Source organism: Ictalurus furcatus, chromosome 7 (genome assembly GCF_023375685.1).
Source record: "Ictalurus furcatus strain D&B chromosome 7, Billie_1.0, whole genome shotgun sequence".
Taxonomy (NCBI): Eukaryota; Metazoa; Chordata; class Actinopteri; order Siluriformes; family Ictaluridae; genus Ictalurus; species Ictalurus furcatus.
Window position 1 is genome coordinate 28,149,000 of NC_071261.1, and position 18,313 is coordinate 28,167,312.

Genomic DNA, 18,313 nt, shown 5'->3' on the forward strand with positions numbered 1-18,313 from the left:
GGAAGTTCTGAAACGGTTTTCGCTCATGCCAGTGCTTATTTATGCTTTGATTATACGTGTGTGTTTTCGTGTTTTGTTTTTTTTTTTCTTTTCAGGTGCGTACTTTCATCTTTTACCGTTTTGTACCTCTGACTAATTATAGTCAATGATGATGAAAAATAAATGTAATCAAAGCTTCAAAAGTGTCATTAATTAAAATTCATGTTTGTTTTGAAACTCACAGCCTTTACTGTTAGAACAAAAGGGAAATAATCTGCCAATTTGCCAATTATATATATAAAAAAAAATATGCATCTAAAAAATTGCGGTGTATAAAAAAAATAGCATTACAAAATGATCAAACGTACTTAAATTTTGTTAATCTGGTACTGACCTTTTGCGCCACCTGTGTGACCCAGTGGGAGGTGCAGTTGCTCAGGTCTGGTCCCTTTGGGTTCCACGTACCACTCACAGCTGTGCAGAGGTATAAGGCAATACCTGTGCATGGAGAACCAGAAAGAGAAGGGGACGTGAACCACAGAGATAAGTGATGAAGAAAGCAGAGATAGAAAGTGACAACTGCAAATCAGAGGCAAAGGTTAAAGAGAACCGATTTGGAACCCAGTTCCTGTTGGTGAAAATACGAGCTGTACAGAGAGAAGGTAAATAGAACCAGATGGCAACCAGACATAGAGGGTATAAGTGTTGTGGAAAGTAGTAGAGGGAGAAGGGGAAAGGGAGAGCAAGAGGTAAAAGCAAAAGTTAACCAGAAGGAGAAACAGATGTCAAAGGTAGAGAGAACCAGAGGCAAGGCTTGAGAAAGAAGGAGAAAGGAGGGTGAAGGTGGAGAGAAACTGAGAGAGAGTTAGTTGCAGAAGCTAAAGAGAACCGTAGGGGAACCAGGCAGGGACTGTGGAGAAAACTATAGTAGGCTGAAGGAAAAAAGTAGAGGGAGAATGTGGAGAGAACCAGGGCTACAAAAAGTCCAGAGAAACAATGGGAGAAGGTTGAGAAAACCAAAGCTATAAAGAAAATATAACCAGAAGAGGAAACAGATGAAGAAAGTAAGGAGAACCTGAGAAAGAATCTGAGAAAGACCCAGGAGGGAAAAAGATGTAGAATTAAAAGGAGAACCAGTGGGAGAAGTTGTAAACCACAGGGAGAGAGTCAGAGAAGTAATATGGAGAGAACCAAATGGAGAAGACGGATGGAGAAAGAGGGAGAATCTTCTGGAAAAGGTCGATCACATCAGAGTGGAACCAGGCAGATAATATGGAGAGAACCAAAGAAGGATGTCGGAAAGATGTAGAAGGAAAAGATGGAGAGAATAAAATAAATAATATGAAGATAACCAAAGGGAGAAGATGGAGAGAATTAGCAGAGGAGCATGTTGGAAAGAACTAGACAGAGAAAGTGGAGAGCATTGTTGGAAGAAGGTGGATAGAACCAGATGAAGAAAATGTCTCACCAGAGGGGGAAGGTTGACAAACCATTTATATAAGGAAAAGTTCATCAGAAGTAGAAACAGATAGAGAAACTAGAGAGAATCAGAGGGGAACCAGGTAGAAAGGGTGAAGAGAATCAGAGGAGGATGGTGGAAAGACATAGCAGGAGAAGGTGGACAGAACCAGAGGAAGAAAGTGCAGAGAACATGAGCGAGTACCAGTTGGAGAAAGTTGAGGAAGAAGTTTGTGAGAATCAGAGGAAGGAACAGAGCAAGAACCAGAAGGAGAAGGAAGGAGAATGAGAACAGAACCTTTTGGGAGCAGGTTAAGGAAACCAAAAAGAGCATCTGAGAACTAATGTTGAGAGATTCGAATGGAAAAGTGAGGAAAGTTTTGGATTACTGATCAGAAGGTTGCGAGTTCAAATCCCAGCACTTCCTGACTGCAATTTTTGGAACCCTGAGCATGATCCTTAACCCTCAAATGCTCAGCTGGACAAAAGCATCAGCCAAATGAGCAAATGTAAATATAATGTAAAAATGCAAATGTACAGAAGACCCAAAGAAGAACCCCACAGGGAAGTGGAGAGAACCCGAAAGCAGAATCAGAAAAAGAAGATGCAAATTAACCAGCATAATACTGCAGTCTGTCTCTCCTCATTAATGCCTCAAGGCCATGCTTTTCTCCTAAAACCATTTCCAAATGGTTCAGGGAAACAAATAAAGCTGTGTAGATGCACGTCTAATCCGCAAACAAGCAGTCACAACACACTAATCACATGACTCTGTACACAAATAAACAACAAATCAACAGTGTTAAATGAACTCCTAGAGTCGAATGAACTCAGAAGTTAATTTCAGCCTGGGCGGCCAGCAGGGAAATGCAGATCTGTAGGGGTTTTTTCCCCCCTGTACACAAATCGAACTCCCCCACCACACACACGGTTCCTTCCAAACACTACCTCTCCATGTTCAGCCTCATGCTGACCTCGATCTAAATCAGTAATCTGACACTGCATACACACATTCACATAAACACACACCTCTAGTTCCTTTGGGACATGGCCGCTCCACGGTGACACCCCTGTGTGTACGAGGCCAGACGATGTCTCGGATCTCAATGCTCTCGCAGAACTGTCTGCTGGGAGGTTGGGGACCAGCATTGGTGGGATCTACACCCCCAGGATTCTCCACTGCAGGCTCATGAGGTCCTTTGCTCAGTTTGGGGTTAACAGTGACCGTGCTGTTGGCCAGTATTCGATGTGTGGAGCTGCTGCTGGTGCTCAAGGCAGTCGTGGTTCTTCTGGGGAATGCGGTTGACGTGACCCCGTCTGCGAGCGTCGACACTATGAGAAGATTAAGCATCGTTAGCAGGTGTACTTATGTAAATCTGCGAAATATATATCATGCAAATGGAAGTTTGTTAACCATTCAGAAGCACCAGGTTGCCTTTGATCTTTTTTATTTATTTATTTTTTTCATAATGTATGTATGGGTTGGTATTCTTTTCCTATGCTGTTATTCATCAAGTCAAGAAATATATATGCAGTACAATACAAAAGACTGAATCATAGAGAGAATTGTATTGTCAGTCAGAATAGAGGTGCTGGGTGATATACTGTGATAAAATAACCTCACAAATACATTTTCCGAGACATATAGAGTATGTCAAATAGCTGAGTGGACATGAAACTCTTTTCAGACTGTGCTTGTGCACATTGTAGCCCTTTTCTCCCTTTAAATGATAGCTTAGCTTAGAACACAGAATACTAGATTTACTCACAAGATATAACAGAAACATTAGCTAAGTTAGCCACCTAAACACAGCAATGCTTTAACACTAACTACCTTACAAGCTAATTCACTTGATGTTACCTCACTAGCAGCCATTTTTCCCCTTTAGGCTATAGCTTAGCTTAGAACATGAAATATTAGTTCTATTCACACAATAGCAGCAGCTAAGCTAGCCATCTGCCTAAACACAGCAATACTTTAACATTAACTAGCACACACTGATGTTACCTCGCTAGCAAGAGGTTTGCTAACAAACTCCTGCATTTAAGGCTAATTAATATATTGTGTATTTAAACTAGTAGACATGTTTACCATCCTTAAACCTTAAGTTCCTTTCACTAGTTTATACACAGGTCGGAAGTTTGCTAGCAACACTAGCAAAAATAGCAGCCAAGTTTGCTTACAAGTTAGCTAATCTAATTGAGAGCTATTTTTTTTTTTTTAGCACATACCATCTGCCCTTCTTATTTTGACCTCAATTAAATTTAAATAGTATCAAAATGTTTCTCAAACTTTTTGCAGGCAGGAAAAACAACAGAATCCCTCATTACACGTTTATTTTATTAACACAATCCAACTATTTAAACATTAGGCTCAATATTTCAATTTGGCTTCATTTATTGAATTCACAGAGTTTTTTCATGCCTGAATTTTCTTTGTTTCTGAGATATCGGTCAAGTTGGCTAATGACCATACAGATGGCGGGTTGTTTTCCGCCACGGTAACAAAATAAAACTAAAAACAACCAAAGGCCCCCCTGGCTTTTCTTCACAGACCACACTTTGAAAACACTTTGAGAACCATGGACATAAAAAAAACAGCTCTCATCAGACTCAAACATCTGGACACATGTATCGTAAAGCACTGCATTGTACGCTCTGAGGACAGTGTGATAATGGCTGGTGTGAAGTGCACTGTTCACACTGCTTCCTTGTCAGATACGGTGATAACTCAAAAATAAAAGGTCTGCCACCTACCCAGAATGCTGCTTCTTTTTTGTCTCCACAACAAAACTGATAGCGAAGCGAATGTCTACCCATTCCCATCTTTCACTTTCTGCACCTCAGAGTAAATGCCGACTCGTCACTTCGCTTGGGTATCATCCTCACAGGAGCTGTTTGTTACTCTGGCCAGATTAAATGTCAATGGCGAGAGACAAATCTGAGCCTGATTACATTTCACTTTTCTCTCACATTAGCTCTATTACCATTCCTCTCTCTCTCTCTCTCCTCAAGTCTCCTCATACCTAATTCTTTAATAAAGTGGGTCTCGGTGAGCAAGAAATAAGTCTTTGTGGAAATTCCTGTGCATTGCATACGAGATAAGAATTGTTGGGACATGTTTAAAAGAATTTCTGATGAAATGTGCAGTTTTTATTTCAAATCACGCAGAAACAGACATTTTTCAAACATATCAAGGGAGAAAGGAAATGGCTTCATGGAGCTAAGTATTAAGCCCTGTTGGAGTTTCTTCGTGTACGTTTTAGTGAGTGAGAACAGTTATATCAGTTCACTAACCCACTTTGCGCTGGCACGATAACGCTAGGAAGAGTGTAAATGTGTTTGTGGGTTTGAGGCCACTTGAACGAGCATTGCTACAAAATAGTAGAAAAGAGAGCTCACTGTACACCACGCCAACAGGGGAAAGGGGGGGTGGGTGATTGTGGCTTGAGAGGAAATATCACATATCTGGCAACCCATCATCGGACACGGATCTCCATTTTCATGTGAGCGAACACAGGCACACCAGGCTGAGGTCCAATCCACCAATCTGGAACATCTTTTCTTTTGTTTCTTCATTCCGGTAAAATATGCAATACATTATTTCCCCTAGTCACTCGCACGTCGCGCTGAGAAAACCCGCGCAACCTGAGAGGGACAAATAAGCTAGAACCAACCCCTCTGGGTCATGACACTCTACTGATTATTTTTACTGACTTATTCCTGCAGTGAAATACGACAGCTGTGAGAGCAATGCTCACCTCACTTATACACTCCATTCATTTGCTCATTTTTCCCTCTCCACACTATATTTTACAACCCCGATTCCAAAACAGTTGGGACGCTGTGTGAAATGTAAATAAAAACAGAATGCAGTGATGTGCAAATCTCATAAACCCATATGTTATTCACAACGGAACATAGAAAACATATCAAATGTTTAAATTGAGGAAATGTACCATTTTAAGGAAAAAAAATAAGGTAATTTTGAATTCGATGGCCGCAACCAAAAAATTTGGGACGGGGGAAAAGTAAGTGTTACTAAAAAGAAACAGCTGGAGGTTAATTGGGAACAGGTCAGTAAGATGATTGGGTATAAAAAAAGAGCATCTTAGAGAGGCAGAGTCTCTCAGAAATAAAGGTCACCAATCTGCGAAAAACTGCATCTACAATTTGTGAGGTGACACTGCATTAAAAACAGGCATGATTCTGTAATGGAAATCACTGCTTGGGCTCAGAAACACCTCCAGAACTCATTGTCTGTGAACACAGTTCACCGTGCCATCCACAAATGCTGATCCAGAAACAACGCCGTCTTCTCCAGGCCAAAGCTAAAAAAAAAAATGGACTGAGGCAAAGTGGAAAACTGTTCTGTGGTCAGACGAATTGAAATTTGAAATGACCATGGACACCGCGTCCTCTAAACTAAAGAGGACTAAAGAGGAGAGGGACCATCCGGCTTTTTATCAGTGCTCAGTTCAAAAGCATCTCTAATGGTATGGTGGTGCATCAGTGCCTATGGAATGGGCAGCTTGCACCTCTGGAAATGCACTGCCAATGCTGAAAGGTATATACAGGTTATAGAACAACATACGCTTCCATCCAGATTCCATCCCATCTTTATTCCTGAAAGACTCTGCCGCACTAAGATACTCTTTTTATATCCAATCATGTTACTGACCTGTTGCCAATTAACCTAATTAGTTGCAAAATATCCCTCCAGCTGTTTCTTTTTAGTAACATTTACTTTTCCAGCCTTTTGTTGCCCCGTCCCAACTTTATTGCAGCCATCAAATTCAAAATTACCTTCTTTTTTTCTTAAAATGGTACATTTCCTCAGTTTAAACATTAGATATGCTTTCTATGTTCTATTGTGAATAACATATGGGTTTATGAGATTTGCACATCACTGCGTTCTGTTTTTATTTACATTTCACACAGCGTCCCAACTTTTTTGGAATTGGGGTTGTATTTAATAACAGACCGCTCCTACATCCATTTTTCATTCTTAGCTCTGAAGGACCTGTCATGTTACACTTCTTTTCTTTTCTTTAGGACTGAACAGAATTCAAAAGTTCAGTTCTCTAAAAACTGCCTCTCTAGGTTATAACTCAATGCCGCATGTGGCATTTTCTCTAGATCAGAAGAGCACTGTCTAGGAACCATCCATCCATCCATCCATCCATTTCCTGCACCGCTTATCCTACACAGGGTCACGGGGAGCTAAGACCCAGGAGACTTATTGCACAAAGCGGGGACAGCCTGGACAGGGGGCCAACCCATCGCACAATCACACACACAATTGCTCACACACCCATTTGCACACTACGGACAATTTGGAAATGCCAACCGGGGGAGGAAACCGGAGTACCTCATGGGGGAGGAAACCGGAGAACCCAGAGGAAACCCCTGAAGCATGGGGAGAACATGCAAACTCCACGTACACTGGGCAGAGGCAGGAACTGAACCCCCAACCCCAGAGGTGCGAGACAAATGTGCTAACTAGTAAGCCCTATATGTGCATCATAATACCATTTTGTTTAATCTGGATTACACTGAAGTCTACAGTGAGTAGGATTTTTTTTTATTAATCTGGTTACACCCGCTTGATCACTAGACACCTATAAATAAAAAACTAATACCCCAGACATCAAATGTGCTTGTCCCTGGAGACCAGGCTACTGATTTACCCACCTTTAATGTTCTGTCAGGGCAGAGGTCACATCCAAGCCCGAATGTGAAAAGCAGAAAAAAATTGGATTGCATGTGTCCATGTGCTTTCGGTAGCAGAAAACCATCTCCATGCTAGTTGTCCAATAAATCAAGAGACAGGGATTATCTGGCTGAATAGTCCATGTGAGTGGTTAAAGATAATAAGCTACCATCCTACTTTCATTCCCATCATTTTCTAAAGTACAGAAACTCCCAGACTCCAGGCGCACAATGTTCCAGGATTAAACTGAAGGCCATTTATAGTTTCGTGACATATCACACAAACACCTGACGGATCATCGCAAACCTCCTGATACTGCTCGTCGATACTGCCGAAGACGGGCGTTAATGTCGCTAAACGGCCTGTCGATCACCTGCTTGACCCTGTCAGCCAATCCGAAACACCAGAACACCGCTCGATCACACCACCTCTGGCACTCGAGTTGTCCCCCCCCCCCCCCTCACATTCAGGTAAATGGTCTGCTGCAGCAAAAACGGAGTAAAAGGAGGAGAAAAAGAGCAAGAGAGGTAAACAACAACCTAGCCCGCCTCACTGTTTCTTCTGACATCTCCCGTCTGGCAGCTCTACAATTTTCTTTTGATTATGCCGACCAATTTCACAGGCGGGCAGAAGAAAGGAACACTTGGGGGTCGTCCAGCAGCGCTCGCCGGGAAACGAGCCTCAATTAGCTGTCATTTCGGGAGTCAGTGAAGTCAGTCGCCGTGCAAGAATCAAAAATCAAGGACATGTAGTCCGTCAGAGGTGATGACTGTTAGCAATATCATGTGAGGAAAACTTTTAAGAATGAAAGCAAAAAGGAGAACAGTCATCTGTGTTTAACAATAGAGGATGGGGGGGGGGGGGGGGGGGGGAGAAACATGAAGCTCTTCTTAGCTCCAAAAGTTCTCACTGAGTTTCTTAGTTTGAAACAGACGAACTTCAAGCAAAGCAAACTTCAAACTTCGTTCGCCCACTTTGTGTGAAGTTCCCTCCAGCTCGAGTTTCCAGATGGCTGCCTGCTGAAGGAACGTACAAAAGCTATTAAACGAGTGTAGAAACACACCAGCCATGAGACAACACGATAATAATGGAAGGATCAGCACATGTTTGTTTAGTCTGGATGAACCAAATGATGCTGCAGTTCCTTAAGCAGCTCGCAGGCTTTGGCGCAAACGTGGATTTTTCTAGTTGCAAGGGAAACCGAGAAGTCTTTACAAGACCAAAAAGCGCAAAAAAGTGAAGAAAAAAAAACAAAACACAAACATCTCGGATTTGAAATAATACATATTACAAGAAATTCTAATGGTTTCCAGTACTAAATACCATTGTAAACCATCTGCTGTTAAACAATAAATCTATTACCATCAGTGGTCCTTAATGGTATCCACTAGACATTACATGCCACCAACAGAAGGCAACAAATTACCAGTAGAGACCCACCGGGACCATTACAGTTTCTGTTCAAACCAATACAATTCCCTTTGTAACCATTAAAACCATTACAAATTCTATGAGGGTTTCTATTGGGAGTTTTTTCAGCACAAGGATCGTTTTATTTGTCTTTTTTTTTTTTTTGGTCTATTTCGTTTATTTGAATAGGAAGCAGGTGACGGTGCGGGAAGACGATAAGGCTTCGTGGCGTTAATCGGCTTTTCATGTGATGGGTGGAAATAGCTAAAAAACACATTTTAGACTGAAATGTAAGGCAGTGGACATTTCTTTCCATATTTGGATTTATGATTGTTTGATTTCTAGACTTTGCATTGCGAAAAAGTTCAAAGCTGGTCAACTTCCGAATAATTTTATAAAGAGATCAATTCATTTCCTGTTTTATATGTAAATTTGTAAATATATATATATATATATCTATCTATATATATATATACTGTATATATAGTCCAAAAAAATAAATGCATGCAACGTACACAGGCTTAAAAGGGCTTTTTTATTTTTTAATTTATTATTATTATTATTATTATTATTATTTTTTACATGTTTTTAGACTCGAGTGTGCAGATCTGGATTTAGCTCACATTACACACACTAACGCAGAGTTATGAGGCATTGTTTACTCTGCTACTTCAGTCTGTGTGAATGGACATTAAGCAGCAAAACAACACAATGTGGCGAAGCTAAATTTAAACTTTTAATGGGATTTAGGTTGCAAGTTGAGCTCCAACTTTTAATAGGTTTCAGGTTCCAGGATTAGATATCATTAAAAAGCCAAAGAACTCTTTATAATTCACACAATAGCGGTGGGGGGGCGGTCTTCTTAAATGTCATGGTAGGAATACCAACAGCAAAAACGAATAAGATTGCATGCGATTTTTTTTTATTATTATTTCCTTATTTGTTTCGATAAAAAGAAATTAAACGGCTGTCGGTGCTTAACATATAGACAAAGTGATCTGTAAATACGTGGCATGACTAGCCTCGGACAAGTCTAGCAGTGCGGTGAATAAATGGCCCTCGGTGAGGCAATTTATCAGCCGCTCGTCATCCTGGCAATCGATCATGTGACCCGGCGACTAAAGTCATCTGTGACCGCTTCCTCGCATATGCCGAGCCTAAATCAAATCGTGATTGAGACAGATGTGTGTCTTATCTAGTGGTCTGATTTTCGCAAGCTCTCACGGCACGAATTGTTCCGCCACCTGTCACTCGACAGATTCGGTTCGACCTCTGGAAACACCTGCCACACACAACCACACGCAGACACACGCCTTCCTTCCTCTGTTAGCAGCCACTTTCACCAGCGACTGATGGCATACAATACAAAGGTGTGATGAGAAACACACTTCGAGTGCTGAATCTCAATCCGGACTGGGTTTTTTTTTTATTTTTTTTATTCTCCATCACGCTGCTCGGTTCTTTCAGGCAGAGCAGCGTTAGCAAACTTTACATCTTTTGCTACAGTTCAATGACCCAGATTTCCAGCGCACAGAAGAGCAAGAAGACTTAAGCTTTAAATCTGCAACGGTTAAGGAGGCATTTCTTAAAAAATGAATGCTTGGTCGGTCGGTGGAACGACGATCGATACAATTTCTTCTGAGACGCAGCAGAAATATTACACGGCCTGGATAACAATCAAAGCTAAAAACAACAGATGTTTCTCACAAATGAGGAAAATATATATATATATATATATATGATGTAAATAATAACAAAGCAATTCGTACGTCTTTTAGAACAGCGTGCGTAGGCCTGCGCTTTGATTTGACTGCATATCATTTCTTAACCTCTGAACGACCTGAAAAGAGCTGTAAAACTAATCATTCTACTGAAGATTTATTTCACTGGAGCAAATTTGTTGTTATGTAAGTGGCAGCCCCTCTCCAGACGACCTGATTTTGTTGAATCACCTCTCACCGTGATTACTACACTCTTAAACGCATGCAGATGGGAATTTGTCTCAGTTTCCGATGCTGTTTTTCTTACCTCCCCCCTCCTCATAAAAGATAATTATAGCCTGAAATTCACTTCTTGCTTCAATTATCGATTTCCACCTCAATGTCTACTGCTGCTGACGAAATTTTCAGGAGTACAGGAGCTTTTAGGGCTCAAAACAGACATTTAGGATTTATTAAGAGTGGGCGATGTGACAAAAAAAAACAACATCATGATACTTGAAGGCTTTTCTATGATATAAAATATGCAAGATACCTAGGTATGCTAATAACAAACGTCGGATTTGCTAAAAAAAAAAAAAAAAATGTATAAATTTTTTTTTAAAAATGCATTTTTATTGATTGCCTATAAAAATAGAAAAAAGAAATAATTTAACACTGAAAAGGAGGAAAAATAGTAATATTTGTTATTAAATTTCAGCATTTTTTTCCCCCCGTTTACAATTTTAAAGATTCACTGCATTTCGACAAAAAGTTATAAACATTTTTATTTTTACAAACGTGATCAAAAAAAAAAAACAATAATAAAACAACATTCTCAATCTAAATTTAAAAATGTTCCACTTCCAAAAAAAAAAAAATAACTTTAGGAATTTTAACAATATTGCAATAATTGCTATATACATGTACAGTAGCTGACACAATCTTCTTCTTCTTCATCCTCTTCACTGTTATTGTCATACCGTAATAACGCCTGGCTTCACTCCTCGTACCGTTTTTGTTGTTGTTGTTGTTGTTAAAAAAAAATCACAAACAAAATACTATATCAGATTCTAAAGCTTCTATAGAGCACGCACTAAAATTTCCATTGGTTGTATTTTCTCAACCTGCGTTCCTCAGGAACATCTGAGATTGTTCACAGAGACTAAATAAAAAAGTTTTGCTTAGGAGATTCCTTATTTCACCAAAAATAGATGATTCGGTCTGAACGTGTGCGATCCGATACGGAAATGATGATTTGGTGAAATAATATCCTTCTGTGTGTATAACACATTTGCTAAACAGACACTCATCATCCAGTAATCACGTCATTCTAACAGGTGCTCGGTGATTCTCGACTATGCAAATGTAAACCATTAACGGACTGATCCACTCCCATCACAGGCTCTTAAAAAAGACACGGGCGGAGCGGTGCCAGCGTGTGTTTGGCAAACCCTGATTTACGAGAACCGAAAGCTGCAGCTTATTATCCTCCGCACAGACGCCGCGCCTCTGGTCAAACGGAAAAAGCGAGCGAAGACAAACGGCGAGTCTGAGAGAGGAGACACAATACATGTTTCCTTCTTCCCCCCCCGCCCCCCCACCCCTCCGTTTGCATCGCGTTTCATTTCGACTCCACATGCCTCTGCTGCTCCGGTGCCATGGCAACAGACCTCACGGCCCTCCCTGGCGAGGTTCTTTTCCCCTCTGGATGGCGACCTTTAACCTCGCTAATGACTCTGAATACATGAGTGACACACACCAGCGTGCGCTCGGTTAGCGTTCATTTAGCAGAGCGCTTCTCATTTCGCATTTCATCTCGATGATGGACGCCAACGCGGCGAGATGTCGGGCCGCTCGCCGAAGCCCACTACCTCTCTATGAAGCCTCTCGTGACTGATGAAAGAAATTAATTTTATGCTTTCACTCGTTGGCTCGAAGATCAATACTGGCTCTGAGGCAAATCCATTTTCTCTGCATTAATTTGAAAATTCTCCTGGAAATGATTAGCTTGTGCGATTATGGCTTTCTAATTCCTTAGGCCAAGGTAATACTGTGCTTGTGCATTCCAGACAATCTCTTTTAAATACCACTATGAGGTGTTTAATTTGCTGGTGCTTAAGAGTGTTCGGAACATATTTAATTGCCAGGCACCTTTTGCACTAAAGTCCATAGAATATGGGCCGAATCAATATAATTTAATGTTTCTTCTTCTTCGTCTTTTGTTGTTGTTGTTGTTGTTGTTTTTTAATGTTAGCCATGGCTTCTTTTCATTCTCTGAAACCAAAGCCAGGAACACACAACGTCCACATATCCGGTATTTGTTTTGGTGTAGTCCTTCATTATAAGCGTTAATTTGGTTCAAAAGATTCTGTGCTTTTATTATATTTATCAACAACACCACATCGTCGCTTTATGTGACTTTATGAGACAGTTCACGGATTACTGCTAAAAGAAGACTTTTTTTAATTTATTTATTTATCGTTCGGTTTTTTATAATCTTTATGCAACATTTGATCCTATTCCTCCTTAAGCTATATATAATGTAAGTGATGTAAGCCTATGGGACGAGCCAAAAAACCACCAACCATGAAGTTCAGCAAACTGCAGCACCGAAAAAAAAAAAAAAAGATTAGTTCATTAGCACGGTTCCTGATATACAATACAGAAAGGATCTCCGGTACACCACTGCTAATCCATTTATGCGTGTCTCAGCTGTTCGCGGCCCGGCAGTGTCCAGTGAAATACGATCCAAGAGCTCGAGCCACATTCCAAAAACATTATGTTGTGTAAAGAGAACTCCTACACCATCGGTTGTGCTTCGCGAATGTCAAAAGACATGTGTATTGTGGCACAACTCCAATAATTCCCATGCCAAGTTTAACAAGCGCCTCATGCGGCACTGTTATCGTGGGAGCTACGAGTGGCCCCGCATGCTGTGAGCTTGAGAGGCACTCTTTAATACTACTACGGGAGATAAAGGCTTCACTGTCGCATATGAAAAAAAAAGCGTGTTTATATATATATATATTTATTTATATAAATATAAGTGTGTGTGTGTGTGTGTCTTTCTTGAATAAATTATCCTATCTATGTCAGCTTTCACCCTCAAGGAACATCAGACGTATCAAAGACTTATTGCTAACTTTCTGCTGTTTAGAAATGCTTAGCATTACAAGAACCCGAGGAACATTTAGGGCCTACTGTGAATACCAGAAAATCCAATGCAGTGGTATCTGTATCCTCATAACGGCGTCACGTTACACTATTCCGACAGTTCACTTTATGGAAGAAATGCTCTAACAGCCCAGGCTAACCATATAAACTACAGAATCAATCCAGTACTGTTTCTGTGAAACCGCCCCGAGCGCAGCCACGGTGGTAATTTCATTAAAGCAAATCGCAATTTATAACAACGGCCCCGTTCAGCAATACTGGAGTCCACATTAGCGTAGGCCAACCTAATGGCTATTCATAAATGCATGCAAATACATAAAACATGCGCGTAACCTAAGACCCCGCTTCTTTACAACGCAGCCGGCGCGTCGCGTGCTGACACGGTCCCGGGAACGTAATCGCGAACTGAAAAGATCTTAATGGGCGACAATCAATTGGCTCTCTAAACGTTTGCGATTTCAAGGCACTGTCTCAGCACAATTACATCCGCTTTATTTTATTACGTCCCTATACCGAGAGCGGCAAAATAAAAGACCATAGCATTTATATTTAAGTAGGCCGAAGAAGCGCAAGGCATGGCGACCTTGTAAACACTAGCCAATTACTTCCGTTTCGACTCCGTTTATTGACCATCTGTGTAATTGTTCCGTAACTCCCATGAAAGCTGGAATGTCTATTCGCTTTGGCAGCACGCGACAACTCTTGAGTCTGTCTTCAGAACTTGTACAAACACTAACGCATAAGTTGTGTCGCCTCCCCTAAACAGGCGTCTCTCTACATGCTAGCTTATCGCGACAACGATATTAGAGTTTTGAAAAGGCATCTAAAGATGGAAGCGATACAACAACAAGAAGGGGAAAAAAAGCTGAATATTTTATGCTCTTCGTTGGAAATGCACAGCAATCTCGACTGTTCTTTGTCACGCTGCTGTGATCACCCGCGGATGGCAATTATGATAATTCTGCTGTTAATCACATTTACATACATGCGAGCGTCAGAGCGACGGCAGGCTGTTTGCATGCATCCATGGTGGGCCCGTTTAAAATTCTAGTGTCTAGATCGACTTAATTGCAGATTGTCAGAGGTTGCTTCCAGACTAGACCTCTTTAAAGTATATTAAAAAAAAAAAAAAAATCACAAACAATGTCTAGTTCTACAAGCACACAACATCTTGTAGATAGTTACTGTTGTGAATAAGACAATATTCTGCTGGGTAGTAGCTGAGAAGGTTGCTACAGTATTTTTTTGAAGAATACACCGTGAGAATTAGCTGAAAAAGACACCTCCAGGGCCGAGACAGGTTGAGTGAAAGGGAAGTGTTTGCTTTGGTGTGGCAGTGCGGAGTGAAGCTAACAAATGGGAACTATATCCAGCAACTTAAGATACCGCACCTAAAGGCCAGAATTACAAATGGAAAACCTTACTGCTGACCTTTCATAGTAACACTTCAAAGGTACCACTGCTGATGATGTGAATACTGTGAATTAAACCTCTATCTTTCCTCAACTCGGGAATTTCACGTGTTTTAAACCTGAAACCTGTATGCGTTATTCGACCAATCATTAGATTAGAACCAGCAAAACTTAAGGCTGATTACACTTGATTTAACGTCTCATACATGTACGGGAAGACGGTTGCTCTGCATATCCGTCTGTCGTTTGTCGCGTTGATCATCCTCAGATAATCGCTACGTGGCATCGAGACAAAAATTCGAATCTAACAGACCTCGTCCTCAGCTACTCACATTTGTTTGATGTCTACAAACAAAAAAAATTTGATATTTTCTAGAAGATTTGTTGATGCCCAGGGATATTTCAGCTCTGACTAGCATGCTAATGGATATAGCTCGTCATTATTCATCTTCAGAATCATGGGCAGGATCTGGAGCTTATCCTGGGAACACTGGGCATGAGGAAGGAACACATCCTGGATCATCAAGGGGCAGTAATTTGACACAAAGGAAGTTGCCATGACATATACCTTCTCTTGCATGTTACCCAGTTCTGACAAACACTGGCCTATATCCTCTAGGAAGGATGGGCGGCTATGGGAACAGTTGCCAGGGTTTCCCACTTGCACTCAAAGGAGTGGTTGGGCAATTAGACCTATTATCCATCTGATGGAGAAGTGCTGTCTGGCAACACACCTGGCACCTCTCGGCTCTTAAGATGGGAATCGTTTAAATCGAGCCCACATAACAAATAGCCCTCGGTATGTGAGGTCTTCTTCAGCGTGCACCAACAGCTCCGACTTCATCCCGGCGGTGATTTGTGGGCTCTAGTGGGAGTGCACTATGCATTTGTCCTTTGCACTTGCTGCAATAATGTTGGAAATTGTCCAAATCTGCTGCAGATTGTATTCTCTGATGAGGTGGCCATGGCAACAGGTATCACGGGTATCTTTAAAGCGCCAAGAAGGGAGCGGGTCAACTCTAGGCTCATTGAGCATTTGCACAAGATAGCAATAGCATATTTCACATCATGATGCACACGAGTGCAGGGAGAAGGAGGTTAACCATGTCACGTTCATAATAGATGGGCCAAGGGCCTCGAGATTAGACACTCGATGAGGTCAGAGCCTTTTTATGAGCGAGTCGTTGAGCTCACAGCTCTCCTCGCTGTTAATCAGGCTTCATGGGTTGCTGGTTTAGACAATCTCACTCGCATCAGCAATGGAACTTGGTGTTATGGGCTTTTATGCACTTTTGCCTGAATTTCTAAAGGCTCAACATTTAAACTAGCACAAGAATTGAGCAAGTGGCTGTCATTTTGTTTAGAGAGCTGGGATTGAAAAACCTTCCCGTGTATCACATTTGCATCAAAATACAAAATTAAAGCTCAGCCATTTACTGCATCGAGCACTTCGAGCATATTCAGCACAAAAACAAACTGTCTGCAATTCCAAACAAAAGCGAGATAATGATTCTTACCTTCGTCAGGATCTGGCAGGCCGAACTCCAGCTCGTAGCGCAGGATGTAGAAATGATTCCACACATAGAGCTGGTTGTCTCGAGGGTTGTAATCCACAGCAGTGATGTACTGATAGTTGTTGGGGAAGGGGATGTCTGTGTACTCGCCGCGGCCCAGCTTGGTGTAGTAGACGTAGTCGATATGGCTCTTGCTAGCCTCGCTCTCATTCTCCTCATAGCTAGAGCGCACCACGTGCAACACGCCACACACCATGAAGGCGTCCGAGGCTGAGCGCTTGTCGTACGCCGTATCCCACGTGGCCTCGAACCGCAGCGTGTATGGGTTCAGCTGGCTCAAGACGATGCGCCCGTTGTTCTGCTCTGTCGCATAGATTACCCACAATCCCCGCTCGTCAACAGCCAGATCGATGTCAGTCTTGCCTCCCCAGCGATAAGGTGAAGTGTCATGGTAATTAGCATTGGCCACTATGGCCTCGCCGCTCTTGATGCGTGTGCGCAGGTCGAACTTGACAATGTTCCTCGTACGCTCCTTGTTGAAGAAGATGGCGCCATCGTAGGCCACGAATCCGGTGCCATCCACTCGGTGAGGCAGCTTGTATGTCGTCATTTGCTTGCCGTTACGGAAATCCTCGAGCGAGTTGTATTCGATTAGTGTGTCTGTACGGTATGGCGTCCATGGCATGAAATAGATCTTGTCCCCAGCTTGCAGGGGGTCTTTGCACCAAGCCCCCGCTTGCTGCTCGGCCTCGAAGGTAAAAACCGGTTCCCCCACCGCTTTCAAAGTCCCGGGACAAATGAAAACTGAAAAGAAAGATCACGAGAGCAGGAATTAGAAACGCGGACATTCCGTAACCCCATATCGATTTCTTCTTCTAAAGTATTCTTTAACTGCAAGATGTGTGTATGTGTGTGTAAAGCATGTATTTCATGAGATTTTAAATCCCAAACTCTTTTTTTTGACAGTGTGGGGTGCATAGTTGAGAGGAGATTCAACAGGTTAAGTAAGTGTGAGCAGCTCTGATAAGTTTCGATACTTATGGCCTTGCTCCCTGAGACATCTTAACACAAGTGTAACTGAAAAAAAGGCCAAAGAACTGCAAAAGATGTCCTGTAAATGAAAGGAGACGAGAGAGAGAGATGGAGTTCAGTTCTGGACGTGTTCCCTAAGTAGGCATTCATTACTAAGGTTTAAAATCAGCTGGACATGGCGTCAGATAACTGAGGGTATAGGGTTCTATCAGTGGCGCAAAAGCCAAACCTTAAAAATAAAACACACACATACATGAATCATGTCTGAGGAAAGAACAAACAACACGCATGACACGCGATAGGAGGGACGAGGAAGGTATAGGACAGTGGAGCAGAATGCCAAAGCTTCTTGGGACAGATAGGATGACAAACAGCAAAAGAGAAAGACAGAAGGAACTGAGCTGATAATGGGTGAAAGAGGCCTTGCTGAAGATAAACATCCATCTCTGAAATTTGGACAGAGCACCATGTATGTGCATTCTATGGTGTGCAACATATCACATACTAAAATAAATTCAATCAAAGACCTCTCTCTCCCATCACCAACCATCTGATTAGAAAATGTGTCATGGAAGGTGGTTGGAATAAGCCAAATAGGTAAGCCCGAATTTGTTTTTTGGCTATAAACTAATTATTAATTTGGCAAAAAGGTGATGCGCAATCTTATAAGTTTCTCCAGGATCTTCAGGTTGAACACCCCGAGACCAAAGCATATCTATAAAGAAAGTGATGTGAAGATGTTGATTATGATGGGACGTCTCATCCAAACAGCACTCTAATTTCATTTGGAGTCAATGAGGCCGAGATCATTGCGATCTCGAGGTCTAGTTATCATGTGGGGATAAAGGGGGGGCGGGGGGGGGAGGCGGGAGCAAGGTTGAAAGGGGTGGGAGGGGGTGGGGGGAGGTGGACGGCTCAGAA

At 41.8% G+C, this 18,313-nt stretch overlaps 1 protein-coding gene across 6 annotated transcripts in view; it reads right to left on the reverse strand.

Moving 5' to 3' along the window:
- Nucleotides 1–18,313, reverse strand: part of LOC128610374 (adhesion G protein-coupled receptor L2-like) — a 142,396-nt gene that overhangs the window by 59,578 nt on the left and 64,505 nt on the right. For all 6 annotated transcript variants that reach the window (XM_053629644.1, XM_053629643.1, XM_053629642.1 and 3 more), the window contains exons 5-7: nucleotides 16,364–17,164; nucleotides 2,467–2,769; nucleotides 374–477 (exon numbers count right to left, since the gene is read on the reverse strand). In XM_053629644.1, coding sequence (XP_053485619.1) covers nucleotides 374–477; nucleotides 2,467–2,769; nucleotides 16,364–17,164 — 1,208 coding nt within the window. The remainder of the gene's footprint in view (nucleotides 1–373; nucleotides 478–2,466; nucleotides 2,770–16,363; nucleotides 17,165–18,313) is intronic.